Source organism: Siphateles boraxobius, unplaced genomic scaffold (assembly GCF_051911475.1).
Source record: "Siphateles boraxobius isolate OS27281-9 unplaced genomic scaffold, OSU_SipBor_1 120, whole genome shotgun sequence".
NCBI lineage: Eukaryota > Metazoa > Chordata > Actinopteri > Cypriniformes > Leuciscidae > Siphateles > Siphateles boraxobius.
The window spans coordinates 595,129-617,704 of record NW_027508723.1 but is presented as its reverse complement, the minus strand read 5'-3'; the positions used below and the strand labels follow the sequence as shown (position 1 = coordinate 617,704).

Genomic DNA, 22,576 nt, shown 5'->3' with positions numbered 1-22,576 from the left:
TATATATATATATATATATATATATATATATATATATATACACACACACACGTTTATTAGTTTAATTAATTAATTTTTGTTATTTATTTGATATTTTACACACTTTTTCCTCAAACTTTTCCACAGTTATGCTGGAGGAATAAATGTATCTCTCCAATAATTCATTATAGTAACTTATAGTATAATAATATAGAAGTACTGTATTTCGTTTAGTTAGTTTTGTTGTGTGTTATTATTTATTTCATTCTTTATCACAGCAAAAACAGTTTGTACAGGCAAACAGAAGATATAAATATAATACCATACAAATTGTAAAGATGTTTAAAAAAAACTCCATGTAAACTCGGTGTGCGTTAGCAGCTACTGCTAAACTGACTTATTTAACACTAAAACACTATCATTAACACACTGACACCTGCTCAAATAGCACAGAAAAGCAAGAAAATACAGTGTTTAACTCAAATGCTCGTTAATATTGTGTTTATAGGAATTCTGTCCATTCATTGAGCTTCACGAGCGTCGCTAGCATCACTTCACTGTTTATTTACCGCACAATAATAATAAAACCAGCAACATCTTACGTGTTTTGAGCATCTGAGGAGAACACAGTGTGAAAGCAGAAAGCTTTAAGAGTCAAGAAGGTTTAATTCGACTGTCAGTCACTGATGTGTTTGGATTAGTTTTTCTGCCTGGAAAGAATCGAAACTGGGGCTGTGCTCCGTCTGCGCATGCGCAACCGATCTACATCTCATTCCTCTGACGTCACCAGAGCAACATGTTGTGCGGAGATCAGCGGAGTTTAATAACATTATATTACTGGCATAAATGTAGATTTCTTTTTAAACCATCTCCTTTGTTTATTATATTCAGAAACGAATTAAAATACTTCTCAGATTCCCTCACTAAAATGGAAAATCGAAGTGTAATAAAATTGTATAATCTGTTAGTATTTTATAATCTGTTTTAAGTTTCTTTTTTCTCTTTCTTTTCCTTATTATTTAAATGTTAGTATTTTTATTTCTTTATTTGTGTGAGCCTTCCACGACTGTATTTTCTTTGTATAATAACTGTTTTGTGCCATTTTGTTGTATAAAATAAAAAGATCAGCGGGGTTTATTTAATTAATTTCTTTATTAACTTTCAAAGAAAAAAACAGACATTTAACGTGAAACAGAAGTGAATAATACATAACAGATCTGTCCATTTCTCTGTCCAGGACTCTTTATCTTGATCAATTTTACATATTTTCTTGTATATAAACTAAGTTCTCCAGAATAAGAGATTTCTTTATACATTAAAAGTGTCATGATTTCCCTCATGCATTCTCCACTCATCCATGATTTTTATTAATGATAAAACCTTATGTTGCTGCCCTACATGCTGTATGATATAATAACGTTTTCTATGTTGATTATTTAATTGATTATAGGTCTGTGACAGGGATACATTAGGTTTTATTTTTAGAATAACTGTACATTTATAATGTATTGGCAAGATCATTTGTATGAAAATTAATATAAAACATAATAAAAAAAGAACATAAAAATATAATGTTTAATTATTAAAGTCCCCAATAATTGTATCCCTTAAAATTCATCTTTAATCACCAAAATGACATATTTAAAAGTTTTTTCCTTGAAAAAAAAAAATCCTCCTGTCTTAAAATACCTTGAATGTAGCTCGACACCCTCGCCTCATTTAGTATGCGCGGTTCTATGAATATGCAAATAAGCCCCGCCTCCACTCACTCACTCACTCAGAGATCCACTCGTTGACGATCACACGTTGATCTGATTGGTTACAAGGTAGTTTGTGACGTCAGAAACACCAGCGATTTCAAAGCGTGTTTTTGAGACTGTCTTTGGTTCACTGCAGTTTTAAGCAGAAAATATTCAGCAATGCTGTCGACTTATGAATTTACACATGGTTTGTCTTAAAGCGTATTAAAAACACCACATAGACATAGAAACAACATTAAAAGCTGGATTTTCACCACAGGGGGAATTTATGAACGGGAAACACACTATGTTTTTATAATATTTGTCAACAAATGATTGCAACTGATAAATGAAGGGTTTCAGCTCTTCTGTTCTTTAGGAGAGTGTGTGTGTGTATGTGTGTGTGCGTAAGACTGAGATCATGATGTTGGCGTCAGTCGCTGTGAAGGACAGTTTTCCAGTCGTCTGGAAGGCTGAAGGGAAGCCGCTTCTGTCGTCTCCATTTCGCCCGTCGGTTCTTGAACCACACCTAAAACAATCACAGTTATTATAGAGACTTCCAGCATTAATCAGGCTTGCACAAGTCAGATCACAGCTAGCAAAAATATGTTCTAAGAACGTTCTGCTAATGTTCCCAGACAGCAACATAGTGTGGGCCGAGATTAATACGAGATGTTCTCCATTGATTTTAACCAATAAAAAATCGATTGCAGCTTTCAGACACGATTATCTTCACCTTTCTTATAGTTTATTTGAGGCCGCTTCTGTGGCGTTATTTTAATGACAAATGTATTTTGAATTAACAACTGTATATTTGAGAACGTGCATCCAGTTTAATGCGAGAGTGAAGAAAATCCGTCAGCGAGTTGAGAGATTTGTGCTCGCGAATTACTTGGATGCACTCTCGACACTTTTATGATGGAGAGATGCACTTTTATGATGAACAGATGCACTTTTATGATAAACAGATGCACTTTTATGATGGATAGATGCACTTTTATGATAAACAGATGCACTTTTATGATGGAAAGATGCACTTTTATGATGGAGAGATGCACTTTTATGATGGAAAGATGCACTTTTATGATGGAAAGATGCACTTTTATGATGGAAAGATGCACTTTTATGATGGAAAGATGCACTTTTATGATGGATAGATGCACTTTTATGATAAACAGATGCACTTTTATGATGGAAAGATGCACTTTTATGATGGAGAGATGCACTTTTATGATGGATAGATGCACTTTTATGATGGATAGATGCACTTTTATTATGGATAGATGCACTTTTATGATGGATAGATGCACTTTTATGATAAACAGATGCACTTTTATGATGGAAAGATGCACTTTTATGATAAACAGATGCACTTTTATGATAAACAGATGCACTTTTATGATGGAAAGATGCACTTTTATGATGGATAGATGCACTTTTATGATGGATAGATGCACTTTTATGATGGAGAGATGCACTTTTATGATGGATAGATGCACTTTTATGAAGGATAGATGCACTTTTATGATGGATGGATGCACTTTTATGATGAATAGATGCACTTTTATGATGGAAAGATGCACTTTTATGATGGATAGATGCACTTTTATGATGGATGGATGCACTTTTATGATGAATAGATGCACTTTTATGGACTTCAAAACAGAAACAGCCATTTACTCCCATTATAAAGCTTGGAAGAGCTAGGACATTTTTTTTATATAACTCCGATTGTATTCGTCTGAAAGAACATTTACATTTTACATTTCTTCATTTAACAGACGCTTTTATCCAAAGCGACTTACAAATGAGAATAATAGAAGAATGTCATAGACACCTAGGTTGGCTTGTGGGGTGGTGATGGCGCAGTGGATAAGACACATGCCCTTGGTGTGAGAGACCCGGGTTCGAATCCACTGTGAGACACCAATGTTCCCTGAGCAAGACACTTAACCCCTAGTTGCTCCAGAGGCGTGCGACCTCTGACATATAGCAATTGTAAGTTGCTTTCGATAAAAGCGGTCAGCTAAATGAATAAATGTAAATGAGTAAATCATGGGCTAATTTTCATTCTTGGGTGAACTATCCCTTTAATAGGAACAAGAGCATACTTTTGTAAGCTGGGAGTTTAAGGGTGAAAGATGACTTATGAATGGTTCTGGATGACCTCGACTCTCTCCTCGCGCAGGTGTGTGCGCTGGGCCAGATCCTCTCGGGTGTTGATGTCGGGATACTGGTTCTGCCGGAACAGATCCTCCAGAGCCGCCAGCTGTTCCTCGGTGAAGATTGTGCGGTGCCGTCGAACCCTCCTCTGAACGTGAGCGAAGCTGGATGATTCTGCAGCAGGAGCCGGGTCTGCAAACATCCTCGGACCCCAAACTACAGCACAGAAAACACACGTCTGGACATATTACACCTCAGAATCGACACGTCTGGACATATTACACCCCGGAATCGACACGTCCAGACATATTACACCCCGGAATCGACACGTCCGGACATATTACACCCCGGAATCGACACGTCCGGACATATTACACCCCGGAATCGACACGTCCGGACATATGACACCCCAGAATCGACACATCCGGACATATTACACCTCAGAATCGTCACGTCCGGACATATGACACCCCAGAATCGACACGTCTGGACATATTACACCCCAGAATCGTCACGTCCGGACATATGACACCCCGGAATCGACACGTCCGGACATATGACACCCCGGAATCGACACGTCCGGACATATGACACCCCGGAATCGACACGTCTGGACATATGAAACCCCGGAATCGACACGTCCGGACATATTACACCCCGGAATCGACACGTCTGGACATATTACACCCCGGAATCGACACGTCTGGACATATTACACCTCAGAATCGTCACGTCCGGACATATTACACCCCGGAATCGACACGTCCGGACATATTACACCCCGGAATCGACACGTCTGGACATATGACACCCCAGAATCGACACGTCTGGACATATTACACCCCAGAATCGTCACGTCCGGACATATGACACCCCGGAATCGACACGTCCGGACATATGACACCCCGGAATCGACACGTCCGGACATATGACACCCCGGAATCGACACGTCTGGACATATTACACCCCGGAATCGACACGTCTGGACATATTACACCCCGGAATCGACACGTCTGGACATATTACACCTCAGAATCGACACGTCTGGACATATTACACCCCAGAATCGTCACGTCCGGACATATGACACCCCGGAATCGACACGTCCGGACATATGACACCCCGGAATCGACACGTCCGGACATATGACACCCCAGAATCGTCACGTCCGGACATATGACACCCCGGAATCGACACGTCTGGACATATGAAACCCCGGAATCGACACGTCCGGACATATTACACCCCGGAATCGACACGTCTGGAAATATGACACCCCGGAATCGACACGTCTGGACATATTACACCCCGGAATCGACACATCCGGACATATTACACCCCGGAATCGACACGTCCGGACATATAACACCCCGGAATCGACACGTCCGGACATATAACACCCCGGAATCGACACGTCCGGACATATAACACCCCGGAATCGACACGTCCGGACATATTACACCCCGGAATCGACACGTCTGGACATATTACACCTCAGAATCGACACGTCTGGACATATTACACCCCAGAATCGTCACGTCCGGACATATGACACCCCGGAATCGACACGTCCGGACATATGACACCCCGGAATCGACACGTCCGGACATATGACACCCCAGAATCGTCACGTCCGGACATATGACACCCCGGAATCGACACGTCTGGACATATGAAACCCCGGAATCGACACGTCCGGACATATTACACCCCGGAATCGACACGTCTGGAAATATGACACCCCGGAATCGACACGTCTGGACATATTACACCCCGGAATCGACACATCCGGACATATTACACCCCGGAATCGACACGTCCGGACATATAACACCCCGGAATCGACACGTCCGGACATATAACACCCCGGAATCGACACGTCCGGACATATAACACCCCGGAATCGACACGTCCGGACATATAACACCCCGGAATCGACACGTCCGGACATATAACACCCCGGAATCGACACGTCCGGACATATTACACCCCGGAATCGACACGTCTGGAAATATGACACCCCGGAATCGACACGTCTGGACATATTACACCCCGGAATCGACACATCCGGACATATTACACCCCGGAATCGACACGTCCGGACATATAACACCCCGGAATCGACACGTCCGGACATATTACACCCCGGAATCGACACGTCCGGACATATTACACCCCGGAATCGACACATCCGGACATATAACACCCCGGAATCGACACGTCCGGACATATTACACCCCGGAATCGACACATCCGGACATATAACACCCCGGAATCGACACGTCCGGACATATAACACCCCGGAATCGACACGTCCGGACATATAACACCCCGGAATCGACACGACTGGACATGTGAGATGTTACTGAGATGAAACAATTGGTATTGTTATTATTGTTAACTAAAACATTAAAATAAAAAAATTGCTACTTCAAATAAAATAAATGTTGACTGAAATAAAATACAAACGACTTTATAAATAAAATACATAAATAAATATAAATTTAAAAAAATATACAGATGTATTTAAAAAAAAAAAAAAATGACAAAAATACAACAAAGCTAAGTACACTTTACTTTAAGGTGATGTTACAATAATTACTGATTAACATTAATTAATTATGTACTTACTATAGAGTTAGGGTTTGGTTTAGAGTTATTCACTTGCATAATTTACTGTTATTACTATTGTAAGTACATATAGTAACGTGTCACCTTAAAATAAAGTGTTACCAAGGGTCATTATAGTTAACTAAAACATTAAACATAAAAATTGCTACTTGAAATAAAATAAACGTCAACTGCAATAAAATACGGTGTTTAAAAAAAATACCAAAATAAAAATGATTTAAAAAAACACAGTAAAATAAGTTACTTAAACTTTAACTAAATGAAAAATATAAAAATCATTTTAAATATTGATTCAAACTATAATAACATCTCAATGACACCAAAATAACACAGATTTACACCACAAACTCATCACACAAATGAAAAAATATAATACATATAATACAAAAAAGATCCTTCATCTTCATTATCAAGTGTTATCATTTCCTTCATGCATATTTATATGATTTATATTTTCTATGCTGCAGTGAAAAGTGTCTGTCAGGCAAAACATTTTTACTAAAACATTTTCGAGAGACACGCATGAGATCCTTGTGTTTTTCTTTAACGATTCAAGGACAAGGAAGTCAAAGAAGAAATTTTTTGAAATTAATATTAACTAAGATTAATAAATGCTGATTCTCAGTTCATGTTAACTAATGAACCTTGTTGTGAAGCGTACTGTCATGCAAAACATTTTTACTAAGACATTTTTGAAAGACACGCGTGAGATCCTGGTGTTTTTCCTTAAGGATCGGGAAGTCACAGAAGAAAGCCTTAGATGTTAATCTCGAGATTGAAGAAAGAAAAGAAAGCATGTCTTACGGTGAACGATCTCTCCACAGTGAGAACAGAAGCATCCGTGAGTCTCCGGATTCCCTGCGGATCCCGAGGCCGGGTTCTCCTCACAGGATCCCGAAACATGAGGGTTTTCCAAGATCTGGTCTCGGTTCTCCAAGCCAGCGCTCAGAATGCTGTCAATGCTGAACGAGAAGCGCTTCTTGTCCATGAACATGTTCTTCTCCACTTCTGGACCCACAATGCCCTTGGCTTTAGAGGAAAACACACTCATATAAGAGCCGGGTCGTGTCAAACCCCCATTTACCAAATAGATTAAAAGCAAGGAGACAAAACATAATCCTTCTATACAGCCGAGGGGAAAAAGTATCAAGTGTGTGAAAAATCCCACGTAATCTGGGCAGTTTTGTGAAGGTGTTAGATTCAGGTAATCTGGCTTTAGCTGACAAGAAATCTGATTTCACTGTATCAAATGAGACGTATGAGAGCCAGAAAGCCTCATTGTTGTGCTGAAAGATAAATGTGCTTTGATTCTCCGAGAGGATCAGCTTCGGATCCGGTATTTGCATGAGATTTACTGCGTGTCAAACCGGGTTAACCCTCCGCGATCCGAGCATTCACTGACCGGCCCTTTTTATCACTTAAAAACTGTTTTTGGGAACCATGATGCTTTATATGGTGAAACTTGGAAAAACACAAGCATAAATGCTTCATAAAACCAATATTACTGCAAAAAAATAAAAATAAAATTTTGTGTTTTTGTCTGGTTTTCCAGCACTAAACATTCTCAAATCAAGAAGCAACGACTGAAGATATTAACGCTTGTTTAATGAAAAATTAATAATTCTGGTGCATTTTGATGCATTTTTCAGAAATATAATTACTAGTACTGTCTGAGAAACAGGTTTCAAATCATGTTCTTCTACTAATATCTAAACATTCTTAAATCAAAGATATTAAATTAAAGATATTAACGCTTGTTTAATGAAAAATGTATCAAAATTAAGCGAGTTTGTGTGTTTTAACTCCCTTCATTTTGATGCATTTTTCAGAAATGTAATATCTTCAGTCATTTTTCTTCTCCAGTAAATGTATTTTGATTTCAGTAGGTTTTGATACTCGTACTGGAAAACTGAAAGAAAAAAAATAATATTTTTTTTCAGTTAAGTTTATATTTTCTTGGTCAGTTGCTATGATGCTTCTGTAGATTTTGCTTTATGGTGAAACTTGGAAAAACACAAGCACAAATGCTTCATAAAACCAATATTACCGCAAAACAAAAAAACATCTAAACATTCTTAAATCAAGATAAATTTACTGGAGAAGCAAAATGACTGAAGATTAATAAGACTTGTTTAATAAAAAATGTGTCAAAATGAGTTTGAGCTTAAAACAATAGTTTTGATGCATTTTTCAGAAATGTAATATCTAATATCTTTAATATTCTCCAGTAAATGTATCTTGATTTCAGTATGTTTTGATATTCCTACTGGAAAACTGAGAAAGAACATTTGTTGCAGTTGGTTTCTATTTTCTCGGTCAGTTGCTAAATCTGATCCATTTTGTGTGACTTTATCTGGCCAGAACTGTTGCTTCATTTTATAATTTCTGATGCTAAAAGTCGAGCTATATCTTAATTTGAAACGGCAGAAAGACTTGAGCGACGCCTGGATTCGTGTCTTATCACCGAAACACAGTCCTTCAATGACAAAAGCCATATTGTACATGTTCTATTCTTCTCCACAAATCCTTTGTAATCATACAAGTCCGTATGATTTTCATCAAGGAATTAATGGATTTTGAAAATCTGTCTTAAGGCACACTGATAAGGAGGATCAAAACTAGATCCACATAAACGCGTGTGTCCGGCTTACTGATATTCATGCTTTACATTGGGATTATGGTGTTTAGTGTCATGCTGATTGGGATTTATATACTTTTGCCTCATTAATTATAAAAATGCATGTAGTTCCATGATGTGTTATTAATTCCAATGTACTGTTATACATATATTTCTATATTTCAGTGTGTGCTTTACAGTTGTGGATGAATATTAATTTGATGAAATGCTCGTGCACGAGTGAACGTTTCTACTTTTGACCCCTTGGCGTCTATTAGTAACCGGTGAAGGAAAAGCTTCATCTGTCGTCTCTCTTTGAAGAAAAGCCGGACAAACAAGCTCAAATTTATAACTAGAAAAAAAGTTTGATGAGCCAAACTTTAAGTTGGCTTGAAAGAGTCGGACCAGAGAGTTTGAAGAAGTTTAAAATAGTTTGAAGTTTAAAGTAGTTTGAAATTTGATAGATGGATTAGTTAGAAAGAAAGATTAGTTAGAAAGAAAGAATAGTTAGAAAGAAAAGAAAGATTAGTTAGAAAGAAAGCAAGATTAGTTAGAAGGAAAGCAAGATTAGTTAGAAAGAATGAAAGAAAGATTAGTTAGAAAGAATGAAAGATAGATTAGTTAGAAAGAAAGAAAGAATAGTTAGAAAGAAAGCAAGAAAGATTAGTTAGAAAGAAAGAAAGAAAGATTAGTTAGAAAGAAAGAAAGATTAGTTAGAAAGAAAGAAAGAAAGATTAGTTAGAAAGAAAGAAAGATTAGTTAGAAAGAAAGAAAGATTAGTTAGAAGGAAAGCAAGATTAGTTAGAAAGAAAGAAAGAAAGATTAGTTAGAAAGAAAGAAAGATTAGTTAGAAAGAAAGAAAGATTAGTTAGAAAGAAAGAAAGATTAGTTAGAAGGAAAGCAAGATTAGTTAGAAAGAAAGAAAGAAAGATTAGTTAGAAAGAAAGAAAGAAAGATTAGTTAGAAAGAAAGAAAGATTAGTTAGAAGGAAAGCAAGATTAGTTAGAAAGAAAGAAAGAAAGATTAGTTAGAAAGAAAGAAAGAAAGATTAGTTAGAAAGAAAGAAAGATTAGTTAGAATGAAAGAAAGATTAGTTAGAATGAAAGATAGATTAGTTAGAAGGAAAGCAAGATTAGTTAGAAAGAAAGAAAGAAAGATTAGTTAGAAAGAAAGAAAGAAAGATTAGTTAGAAAGAAAGAAAGATTAGTTAGAAAGAAAGAAAGATTAGTTAGAAAGAAAGAGAGATTAGTTAGATAGAAAGAAAGATTAGTTAGAAAGAAAGAAAGATTAGTTAGAAAGAAAGAAAGATTAGTTAGAAAGAAAGAAAGATTAGTTAGAAAGAAAGAAAGAAAGATTAGTTAGAAAGAAAGAAAGATTAGTTAGAAAGAAAGAGAGATTAGTTAGATAGAAAGAAATAGTAGTTAGAAAGAAAGAAAGATAGATAGATAGAAAGATTCGTTTCATTAAAAGAAAGATTAGTTAGAAAGAAAGAAAGAAAGATTAGTTAGAAAGAAAGAAAGAAAGATTAGTTAGAAAGAAAGAAAGAAAGATGAGGTAGAAAGAAAGAAAGATTAGTTAGAAAGAATGAATGAAAGATTAGTTAGAAAGAAAGAAAGAAAGATTGGTTAGAAAGAATGAATGAAAGATTGGTTAGAAAGAAAGAAAGAAAGATGAGGTAGAATGAAAGAGAGATTAGTTAGAAAGAAAGAATGAAATAGAGAGATTAAAGGGTTAGTTCGCCCATTTAAGACATGAAGTTGTATGCAATCCTTACCAGCACTATAGTGTATACACACTGACCCACTCTGTTGTCACCTCCCTGGTCCGAGTTCTGACCGCTGGAAGTTTTTGAATGAAGTAATCCCGGCTACTTTCCGGGGCCACAAAACTGTGCGTTTTTACGTGAAAAAAAGATTTGCGTTTCAAAGCTTGATTAATTTAACACAAAAAAAACACGCCGGGCAAAATTCATACCTCAGTTTTAATGCGGCACTATTTTCCTTCCGTTTCTATCAATCCGCGCTGCTGTCAATGTCAACAGTGCGCACGTGACGGACCAGGGAGGTGACAACAGAGTGGGTCAGTGTGTATACACTATAGTGCTGGTAATGATTGCATACAACTTCATGTCTTAAATGGGCGAACTAACCCTTTAATTAAAAAGAAAGATTAGTAAGATAGAAAGAAAGAAAAGTTAGAAATAAAGAAAGATTAGTAAGATAGAAAGAAAGAAAAGTTAGAAATAAAGAAAGATTAGTTGGAAAGAAAGAAAAGTTAGAAAGAAAGAGATTAGTTAGTTAGAAAGAAATAATGAAATAGAGAGATTAATTAAAAAGAAAGAAAGATTAGTTAGAAAAAAGACAGAAAGAAAGATTAGTAGGAAAGAAAGAAAGAAAGAAAAAAGATAGATTAGTTAGAAAGAAAGAAAGAAAGAAAGATGAGGTAGAAAGAAAGAGAGATTAGTTAGATAGAAAGAAAGATTAGTTAGAAAGAAAGAATGAAATAGAGAGATTAATTAAAAAGAAAGATTAGTAAGATAGAAAGAAAGAAAGATTAGTTAGAAAGAATGAATGAAAGATTAGTTAGAAAGAAAGATTAGTTAGAAAGAATGAATGAAAGATTAGTTAGAAAGAAAGAAAGATGAGGTAGAAAGAAAGAGAGATTAGTTAGAAAGAAAGAATGAAATAGAGAGATTAATTAAAAAGAAAGATTAGTAAGATAGAAAGAAAGAAAAGTTAGAAATAAAGAAAAGTTAGAAAGAAATAATGAAATAGAGAGATTAATTAAAAAGAAAGAAAGATTAGTTAGAAAAAATACAGAAAGAAAGATTAGTAGGAAAGAAAGAAAAAAAGAAAAAAGATAGATTAGTTAGAAAGAAAGAATGAAACAGAGATTAATTAAAAAGAAAGATAGATTAGATAGAAAGATTAGTTAGAAAGAAAGAATGATAGAAAGAAAGACAGAAAGATTAGTTAGAAAGAAAGATTAGTTAGTGTAGTCAATCTTAGTGTGTGTGTGTGAAGGAAGAAGAAGACAGAGGGTCTGCTCCGGGTCGCATGCGAGTCCCAAGCCACTCTCTCTCCGCTCACTCATTCCTGGCAGCTTATATGCGGTCTTCTAGGGGAGGTGATGGCGCAGTGGATAAGACACATGACTCTGGTGTGAGAGACCCGGGTTCGAATCCACTGTGAGACACCAATGTTCCCTGAGCAAGACACTTAACCCCTAGTTGCTCCAGAGGCGTGCGACCTCTGACATATAGCAATTGTAAAATTGCTTATCCAAAAGCAATTTTTAAGCAATTATCCAAAAGCAATTTATCCAAAGAAATTGTAAGTCAAGCTTCAGCTAAATGAATAAAAGTTCACGCCAATCACTGCAATCAGACACAGGTGTTCATCATCTACACTTGACCTACTTACTCACCGCACAGCTCGATGACTCGTCTCGCTACAGACTTCGCAAGACCACGCCCCCCTCGCCACAGTTAGAAAGAAAAGATAGAAAGAAAGAAAGATTAGTTAGAAAGAAAGAAAGATTAGTTAGAAAGAAAGAAAGAAAGATTAGTTAGAAAGAAAGAAAGATTAGTTAGAAAGAAAGAATGATAGAAAGAAAGATTAGTAAGAAAGAAAGAAAGATTAGTTAGAAGGAAAGAAAAGTTAGAACGAAAGATTAGTTAGAAAGAAAGAAAGATTAGTTAGAAAGAAAGAAAGAAAGATTAGTTAGAAAGAAAGAAAGATTAGTTAGAAAGAAAGAATGATAGAAAGAAAGATTAGTTAGAGAGAAAGATTAGTTAAAAAATTAGAAAGAAAGATTATTTATAAAGAAAGAAATAAAGAGATGAATTAAAAAGAAAGACAGATTAGATAGATAGAAAGAATGATAGAAAGAAAGATAGATTAGAAAGAAAGAGATTAATTAAAAAGAAGGAAAGAATGATAGAAAGAAATAAGAATGTTAGAAAGAAAGAAAAGTTAGAAAGAATGAAATAAAGAGATTAATTAAAAAGAAAGAAAGATTAGATAGAAGGAAATAAAGATTAGTTAGAAAGAAAGAAAAGTTAGAAAGAAAGAAAGACAAGTTAGAAAGAAAGATTATTTAGAAAGAAAGAAATAAAGAGATGAATTAAAAAGAAAGACAGATTAGATAGATAGAAAGAATGATAGAAAGAAAGATAGATTAGTTAGAAAGAGATTAAATAAAAAGAAGGAAAGAATGATAGAAAGAAAGAAAGATTAATTAGAAAGAAAGATTAGTTAGAAAAAAGAAATTTTAAAACAACACCAGGAAGCTGATTTTACTAGGGATGCAGGATATATCGGTTCATTTTTAATGTTATATGCTAAATATATGATAAATAATGGATTATTTCCTTCCGCTGAGACACTTCAGATTAACATGATGGTTTTGAATATGATAGGAATCACTTCAAAAAAGGAAAATATTGTAAAGTGCAACAGTTAAATCTGTCATATCGGCTACATAATATTATCATGAGAACATTATAATTGTGTGTTTGGGACATGGATTTCACTGGTGAGACTTTTGTTTTAGCAATCAGGCTCTCAAAAATGACATAAAAATTTGAATTTAGATTTATCAGCCGATATATCGGTTATCGACTTTCAAATATAAAGAATTATCGGTTATCGGCCAAAATATTCATATCGGTGCATCCCTATTTCACGAATCATCCGAACATGCAGCTGTCAAACATATTTAATATTCATCTGAGCCTAAAATGACACAGTAGCAGTTCAAGATATTTAATGATGCAAGAACATTTTCACTAGTGATATTTTACACAAACGGTCACTTTTGTGTCACTAAATATCCATCAAACGCTGAGGGACTTTATTTCCACCTTCATACTGAGATATATACAAAAATAAAGCATCTTTAATCTAAAAGACAGGCAAATATTACAGGGTCCAGTGTGAAGTGACTTTGACTGTTATTGAGTGAAAGATCTGGAGTAAACGCAGTGTGTTCATCGCTCTTTCAACTCGGAAAAGATTATTTACTTTTTTATCTCAAGACAATTTTGATACTTAAATGACAAAATGTCATACATTTTAAGTCAACATTTTAAGTCATAATTCTGACTTTTTATGGAAGTTTCGACTTTTTATATCACTCATAATTATGACTTAAATCAGAATTATAACTTTTTTAATATTTGAATTATACATTTTTCAAATTTAATTACAATTTCAACTGTCATATTTGAAGTCAATTTCAACTTTTTACGTGTTAAGTCAGTTGAAATTATGACAAAGTCAAAATTCTGTCATTATGACTTAATTATATCTTATTATGACTAAGTCTTTAGTGTGTCATAATTTAAAATTTTTGTCTTTTGTATTTTGACTTTTTCACGACTTCAGTGAGAAGAATTTTGACTTTTTATATCATAATTATGACTTAAGTCAGAATTTTGACAGTTAGAATTTCAACCATAATGCCATAATTCCAACTTTTTTGTTGCAAATTTTGACACAAGTCAGATTTGACTTTTTTACTCCTTAGGTCATAATTTTGACTATATCATAATTTTTATTTAAATTATAATTTTGACAGTCATAATTTCAACTGTCATATTTGACTTGGGTTAATTTACTTTTTACGTCTTAAGTCAGAATTTTATATCAAAATTTCAACTGTCATATTTGACTTATTGACTTTTTACGACTTAAGCTGGAATTTTGACTTGTAATTTAAACTCTCATATTTGTATTGGGTCAATTGACTTTTTACGATTTAAGTCAGAATGTTGACGGTCATAATTTCAACTATAATGTGTTAATTGCCAGTCAGATGTTTGCGGGCTCTGATGTGAAGTATTGAGTCCGACACCAGTGTGTTCACGGCTCCTTGAACTCTGGAAAAAGTTGAACTGACTTTTTTGACTCAAGTCAGTTTTGACTTTTTTTATGTCTTAAGTCATAATTTTGACTTTATATCGTAATTTCAACTGTCATATTTGACTTATCTCAATTGAGCTTTTACAACTTAAGTCAGAATTTTGACTCATAATTTCAGCCATAATGTCATAAGTCCAACTTTTAGTCGCAATTTTGACTCAAGTCAGTTTCGACTTTTTTACGTCTTAGGTCCGAATTTTTACTTTTTATCATAATTTTGACTGTGATATTTGACTCGAGTCAAATAAATTTTTACAACTTAAGTCAGAATGTGAACTGTAATTGCCAGTCAGATGTTTCCGGGCTCTGATGTACTGTATTGAGTCCGACACCAGTGTGTTCACGGGTCCTTGAACTCTGCGTCGAACATGATCTTCTGGATCTGCATTTTAACCGCGGCTCTTTTCTGTGGCGTCAGTCTTTTGAGGGCCGGGACGAAACTCAAGAGAAACAGCTCGTCCTCATCCAAGGCTTTCTGGACGCTCTTTAGAGGCTCGTTCTCTGAGAGCCGTGTGTGTGTGTGATCCTCTGAGCTCTGCGCTGATGAACCGGACGCCGGGGCCCCCTTCAGGCCCGGAGGAGGACCGGACACCAGCGGCCTCATGTGTTGCAGGGGTTTGAGCTGAGCCACGATAGACAGGGGCATTATGGGATTGAGCGGGACCGCCGCTTTGAGCGGATGCTTGGGCTCGAACCTGCCGTCACGCTTTGCTCTGTTTCCCAGGCTGGACTTTGAGTCTCCGCCGCTGGACTCGTCGAGCGACTCCTCGGGAGAATCGCGAGCGCTTCCGTCGCCGTCATCCGGATCCTCCGGAGCCTCGGCTCCACTGGGAATCTTCCTCTTCCGGATGTGATTGTCCAGGAACGAGAGGCTTTCTCTGTGTGGCCAGTAATGCAGGCGCCGGCCTCTTTCTTCTCTCTTCAGCTTGCAGAGTCTCCGCTCTCGGATGTAGCGATCCCTGATAGTCTTCCATCTTCTCTTACACTCCACCACTGCAGCGGGAGAACAGCGTTAAACACACACACACACACACACACACACATACACCACTGCAGCGGGAGAACAGCGTTAAATACACACACACACACACACACCACTGCAGCGGGAGAACAGTGTTAAACACACACACACACACACACACACACACATACACCACTGCAGCGGGAGAACAGTGTTAAACACACACACACACACACACACACACACACACACACACACACCACTGCAGCGGGAGAACAGTGTTAAACACACACACACACACACACACACACACACACACACACACCACTGCAGCGGGAAAACAGTGTTAAACACACACACACACACACACACACACCACTGCAGCGGGAGAACAGCGTTAAACACACACACACACACACCACTGCAGCGGGAGAACAGCGTTAAACACACACACACACACACACACACACCACTGCAGCGGAAGAACAGCGTTAAACACACACACACACACACACACACCACTGCAGCGGGAGAACAGCGTTAAACACACACACACACACACACACACACCACTGCAGCGGGAGAACAGCGTTAAACACACACACACACACACACATACCACTGCAGCGGGAGAACAGCGTTAAACACACACACACACACACACATACCACTGCAGCGGGAGAACAGCGTTAAACACACACACACACACACACACCACTGCAGTGGGAGAACAGCGTTAAACACACACACACACACACACACCACTGCAGCGGGAGAACAGCGTTAAACACACACACACACACACACACCACTGCAGTGGGAGAACAGCGTTAAACACACACACACACACACACCACTGCAGTGGGAAAACAGCGTTAAACACACACACACACACACCACTGCAGCGGGAGAACAGCGTTAAACACACACACACACACACACACACACACACACACACACACCACTGCAGCGGGAGAACAGCGTTAAACACACACACACACACACCACTGCAGTGGGAAAACAGCGTTAAACACACACACACACACACACACCACTGCAGTGGGAGAACAGCGTTAAACACACACACACACACACCACTGCAGCGGAAGAACAGCGTTAAACACACATACACACACACACACCACTGCAGCGGGAGAACAGCGTTAAACACACACACACACACACACACACACCACTGCAGCGGGAGAACAGCGTTAAACACACACACACACACACACACCACTGCAGCGGGAGAACAGCGTTAAACACACACACACACACACCACTGCAGCGGGAGAACAGCGTTAAACACACACAAACACACACACACACACATACACCACTGCAGCGGGAGAACAGCGTTAAATACACACACACACACACACACCACTGCAGCGGGAGAACAGTGTTAAACACACACACACACACACACACACACATACACCACTGCAGCGGGAGAACAGTGTTAAACACACACACACACACACACACACACACACACACACACACACACACACACCACTGCAGCGGGAGAACAGTGTTAAACACACACACACACACACACACACACACACACCACTGCAGCGGGAAAACAGTGTTAAACACACACACACACACACACACACACCACTGCAGCGGGAGAACAGCGTTAAACACACACACACACACACCACTGCAGCGGGAGAACAGCGTTAAACACACACACACACACACACACACACCACTGCAGCGGAAGAACAGCGTTAAACACACACACACACACACACACACCACTGCAGCGGGAGAACAGCGTCAAACACACACACACACACACACACCACTGCAGTGGGAGAACAGCGTTAAACACACACACACACACACACATACCACTGCAGCGGGAGAACAGCGTTAAACACACACACACACACACACACCACTGCAGTGGGAGAACAGCGTTAAACACACACACACACACACACCACTGCAGTGGGAAAACAGCGTTAAACACACACACACACACACCACTGCAGCGGGAGAACAGCGTTAAACACACACACACACACACACACACACACACACACACACACACCACTGCAGCGGGAGAACAGCGTTAAACACACACACACACACACCACTGCAGTGGGAAAACAGCGTTAAACACACACACACACACACCACTGCAGTGGGAGAACAGCGTTAAACACACACACACACACACCACTGCAGCGGAAGAACAGCGTTAAACACACATACACACACACACACCACTGCAGCGGGAGAACAGCGTTAAACACACACACACACACACACACCACTGCAGCGGGAGAACAGCGTTAAACACACACACACACACACACACACACCACTGCAGCGGGAGAACAGCGTTAAACACACACACACACACACACACACACCACTGCAGCGGGAGAACAGCGTTAAACACACACACACACACACACCACTGCAGCGGGAGAACAGCGTTAAACACACATACACACACACACACCACTGCAGCGGGAGAACAGCGTTAAACACACACACACACACACATACCACTGCAGCGGGAGAACAGCGTTAAACACACACACACACACACGCCACTGCAGTGGGAGAACAGCGTTAAACACACACACACACACACACACCACTGCAGCGGGAGAACAGCGTTAAACACACACACACACACACACACACACACACCACTGCAGCGGGAGAACAGCGTTAAACACACACACACACACACCACTGCAGTGGGAGAACAGCGTTAAACACACACACACACACACCACTGCAGCGGGAGAACAGCTTTAAACACACACACACACACACACCACTGCAGCGGGAGAACAGCGTTAAACACACACACACACACACACACACACCACTGCAGCGGGAGAACAGCGTTAAACACACACACACACACACACACACCACTGCAGCGGGAGAACAGCGTTAAACACACACACACACACACACACACCACTGCAGCGGGAGAACAGCGTTAAACACACACACACACACACACACCACTGCAGCGGGAGAACAGCGTTAAACACACACACACACACACACCACTGCAGCGGGAGAACAGCGTTAAACACACACACACACACACCACTGCAGTGGGAGAACAGCGTTAAACACACACACACACACACCACTGCAGCGGGAGAACAGCTTTAAACACACACACACACACACACCACTGCAGCGGGAGAACAGCGTTAAACACACACACACACACACACACACACCACTGCAGCGGGAGAACAGCGTTAAACACACACACACACACACACACCACTGCAGCGGGAGAACAGCGTTAAACACACACACACACACACACACACACCACTGCAGCGGGAGAACAGCGTTAAACACACACACACACACACACACACACACACACACCACTGCAGCGGGAGAACAGCGTTAAACACACACACACACACACACCACTGCAGCGGGAGAACAGCGTTAAACACACATACACACACACACACCACTGCAGCGGGAGAACAGCGTTAAACACACACACACACACACATACCACTGCAGCGGGAGAACAGCGTTAAACACACACACACACACACACGCCACTGCAGTGGGAGAACAGCGTTAAACACACACACACACACACACACCACTGCAGCGGGAGAACAGCGTTAAACACACACACACACACACACACACACACACCACTGCAGCGGGAGAACAGCGTTAAACACACACACACACACACCACTGCAGTGGGAGAACAGCGTTAAACACACACACACACACACCACTGCAGCGGGAGAACAGCTTTAAACACACACACACACACACACCACTGCAGCGGGAGAACAGCGTTAAACACACACACACACACACACACACACCACTGCAGCGGGAGAACAGCGTTAAACACACACACACACACACACACACCACTGCAGCGGGAGAACAGCGTTAAACACACACACACACACACACACACCACTGCAGCGGGAGAACAGCGTTAAACACACACACACACACCACTGCAGCGGGAGAACAGCGTTAAACACACACACACACACACACCACTGCAGCGGGAGAACAGCGTTAAACACACACACACACACACCACTGCAGTGGGAGAACAGCGTTAAACACACACACACACACACCACTGCAGCGGGAGAACAGCTTTAAACACACACACACACACACACCACTGCAGCGGGAGAACAGCGTTAAACACACACACACACACACACACACACCACTGCAGCGGGAGAACAGCGTTAAACACACACACACACACACACACCACTGCAGTGGGAGAACAGCGTTAAACACACACACACACACACACACACACACACACCACTGCAGCGGGGAAACATGGTGTCGCTCAGATCCGGCAACATCTGTAACGACTGGATCCACATGTGGGCCGGATCTGAACCGACAGGCAATCAGTTGAAATTCAGTTTAAGCAGAACTAGCAGATTTTTATTATGTACTTGTACATTTTAATTGTTCTTAACTTGAAACGTTTGAGTACACTACATGAAAGTTTTAATTTAAATGAATGAATTACCCTTATTGTGATCACTATCATTAGTATAAACTTGGCGAACTTTAAAAAGCTTGTTTGCTAACATACTAATTTATTAACATGTTAACATTAGCATGTTATACAGTAGCATTAGCTCTTAAAGCTCAGCAATATAAAGCTCATGCACCACTCGTCACCATGATGGTAACTGTCCTCAAACCAACATTAACAGAAATTATTCTAAATTAGCATAACAAAACATTAATCGCTACTAAATCTGCCACTTAACATTAATCTTGCACAATAACAACATTATATCACACTTAATTTGAGCATTTACTCTCCCTTTCGAGTACCATCGGCAAAGCATGCTGGGAAATAGACATCCCAGCCGTTTCAGTTAAACTTAAGTTTGTCTAAATTAAAATAAATAATTTCATAAAACTCAAAACAATGAAACAGTTCAGTTTACTTAAAATATATCAGTTCTGTGAACTACAAAGAAAAAGAAAGTGCTAAATACTCATAAAAGTTCATTTGACTGAACTAATTAGTTTCATTTAAGTTTGTCCTACTCAAACCAGTTAATTATCTTGAGCGTCAGGGTTTGAATCGCACTCGAAACACTATTTTTTACTTTATAAATTTCTTCTCCATAAAAAGCCGTTAAAATGCTTAACGTGGCTTAATGCATTAAACACATTGATATTAAACTATCAAATTCAGTTATTCATGATGCATATTATATACAGGCAGATACAGAGAATATGAATAAAACTATTGAACATTAAAGTCGAGATGAAACTGATAAATAATTTATAATAAATACTGCAATAGTCCATGCACAAATAAAAATAGTCAGTTTTGATTTCATGCTTATTTTAAGCATTTCCCATATAACGCATTATAAAGAAAACGCTTAACTTGCATTCTCTGTATCAGCCTTTATATAATATGAAAATCAGAATCAGAAAAGCTTCTTAACAATGATTTGATTTTTCCTCAGTGAATAAAGCTGCCATGTAAATACAATACATAGCTAATAAAAAAAATAGAAATAGGACAAGTATAAGACACATAATGGGTATACAGCAATAATATATTAATATCACTGCAATAATAAACCGCGTTACGCGTTTTAATGTCTCTTTTATCGTACAGTATCATAAATCTTCACTCTTATAGTAAATCAGAGACTTTATACCTGTTAACTTCATTATATTGTCCATCATTTATAGCGCTAGCGACGCGTCAAATCAAAAACGCGCCTTTAATAATCAACGAACAACCCGCAGTTTAGCTGAAACGGACGCGTTGTAGTTTGTTGAGTCTCCAGCTGTAAATATATGTGTAAATCATCAAGATCAACAGAACAGAAACACTTTTCAAAGTCAAACGCGTGTCGAGCGCGCGTGATGTTGACGCACTGACCGGAGAGCCCGACGCACGCGGCGACCTCCCTCCACGCGTTCACGCGCCGCTCGGAACTGCGATAATCGTGCAGCGACGCGTTGTAGAGCACCGGGTAACCGGAGACGCTCTGGATCAGTGTCTCAGTCACGGCCATTGAGTTTATTGAGACGCGTCGATCTGAACGCGCTCCCGGAATTGTTGCACAGGCGCGTCAAAAATGCGCGACACGCGCCTCTACCGCGCAAGCGGGACGTCATGGCGGGGATTTTGACCAATGAGATTTGAGTGTGGGCGGGGCTAAACAGAGCGTCGCGTCACAAATAGAAACACAAGCGTCAGTCAAAGGTCTTGATCAGGAATTAAACGCCGAGCCAAATATGGCATATTAATATTCAGCCCGTTTATTTTCCTACACTTCTTCAAGTTTTACAAGACTTATGTTAGTTTTAAACAGTAAAATTTAAATCTTTATTGTATCTTCCATCATTTCCTCTTGAATCTAGCCAGGGCCGGATTAAGAGTTCAGAGGCCCCTGGGCACAATGTCTTGTAGGCCCCCCCTTAGGCAGGCCAAATGTATATTTTGTCCAAGGACATTTTAATATGGCATTTACAGTTTAACTGACTTAAAAGGAACCTTGTTGTA

At 39.2% G+C, this 22,576-nt stretch overlaps 3 protein-coding genes and 1 long non-coding RNA gene across 5 annotated transcripts in view; 1 reads left to right on the top strand and 3 right to left on the bottom strand.

The window, feature by feature from the left end:
* The window catches only part of ythdc2 (YTH domain containing 2), a 69,290-nt gene extending 68,531 nt beyond the window's left edge, over positions 1–759 (bottom strand). Inside the window, exon 1 of the mRNA XM_077222448.1 lies at positions 582–759. The gene's annotated coding sequence lies outside the window, so the exon portion shown is untranslated. The remainder of the gene's footprint in view (positions 1–581) is intronic.
* A 353-nt stretch (positions 760–1,112) lies between these two features.
* On the bottom strand, positions 1,113–7,563 carry LOC143731278 (homeobox protein goosecoid-2). The gene is made up of 3 exons (XM_077222028.1): positions 7,317–7,563; positions 3,886–4,097; positions 1,113–2,247 (listed from the first exon to the last, which is right to left on the bottom strand). The coding sequence occupies exons 1-3, from the start codon at positions 7,561–7,563 to the stop codon at positions 2,152–2,154; spliced, it is 555 nt and encodes a 184-aa protein (XP_077078143.1). The 3' UTR covers positions 1,113–2,151.
* A 2,956-nt stretch (positions 7,564–10,519) lies between these two features.
* Positions 10,520–11,662, top strand: LOC143731201 (uncharacterized). Its single transcript, XR_013200715.1, has 2 exons — positions 10,520–10,586; positions 11,597–11,662. It is a non-coding gene; the product is annotated as an uncharacterized LOC143731201 (long non-coding RNA).
* Positions 11,663–13,697: 2,035 nt separating this feature from the next.
* Positions 13,698–22,158, bottom strand: LOC143731308 (uncharacterized). Of its 2 annotated transcripts, XR_013200732.1 has the most exons (3): positions 21,950–22,158; positions 14,750–16,046; positions 14,477–14,642 (listed from the first exon to the last, which is right to left on the bottom strand). XR_013200732.1 is itself a non-coding variant. In XM_077222143.1 (2 exons), exons 1-2 carry the CDS (start codon positions 22,083–22,085, stop codon positions 15,394–15,396), a joined length of 789 nt encoding a protein of 262 aa, XP_077078258.1. In that variant the 5' UTR covers positions 22,086–22,158; the 3' UTR covers positions 13,698–15,393. The 2 variants fall into 2 exon arrangements, 1 of the variants encoding a protein (XP_077078258.1); XM_077222143.1 differs by having other exon boundaries at positions 13,698–16,046.
* Between the last annotated feature and the right edge of the window lie 418 nt (positions 22,159–22,576).

Excerpts from the sequence above, each read along its gene's own strand:
- LOC143731278 (XM_077222028.1), bottom strand. The coding sequence starts at position 7,563 with ATGAGTGTGTTTTCCTCTAAAGCCAAGGGCATTGTGGGTCCAGAAGTG. Across the intron at positions 4,098-7,316 it reads CTGTGGAGAGATCGTTCACC|TTTGGGGTCCGAGGATGTTT; the intron begins GTAAGACATGCT and ends TCTGTGCTGTAG. Across the intron at positions 2,248-3,885 it reads TGCGCGAGGAGAGAGTCGAG|GTGTGGTTCAAGAACCGACG; the intron begins GTCATCCAGAAC and ends TGATTGTTTTAG.
- LOC143731308 (XM_077222143.1), bottom strand. The coding sequence starts at position 22,085 with ATGGCCGTGACTGAGACACTGATCCAGAGCGTCTCCGGTTACCCGGTG. Across the intron at positions 16,047-21,949 it reads CGCGTGCGTCGGGCTCTCCG|TGGTGGAGTGTAAGAGAAGA; the intron begins GTCAGTGCGTCA and ends CTCCCGCTGCAG.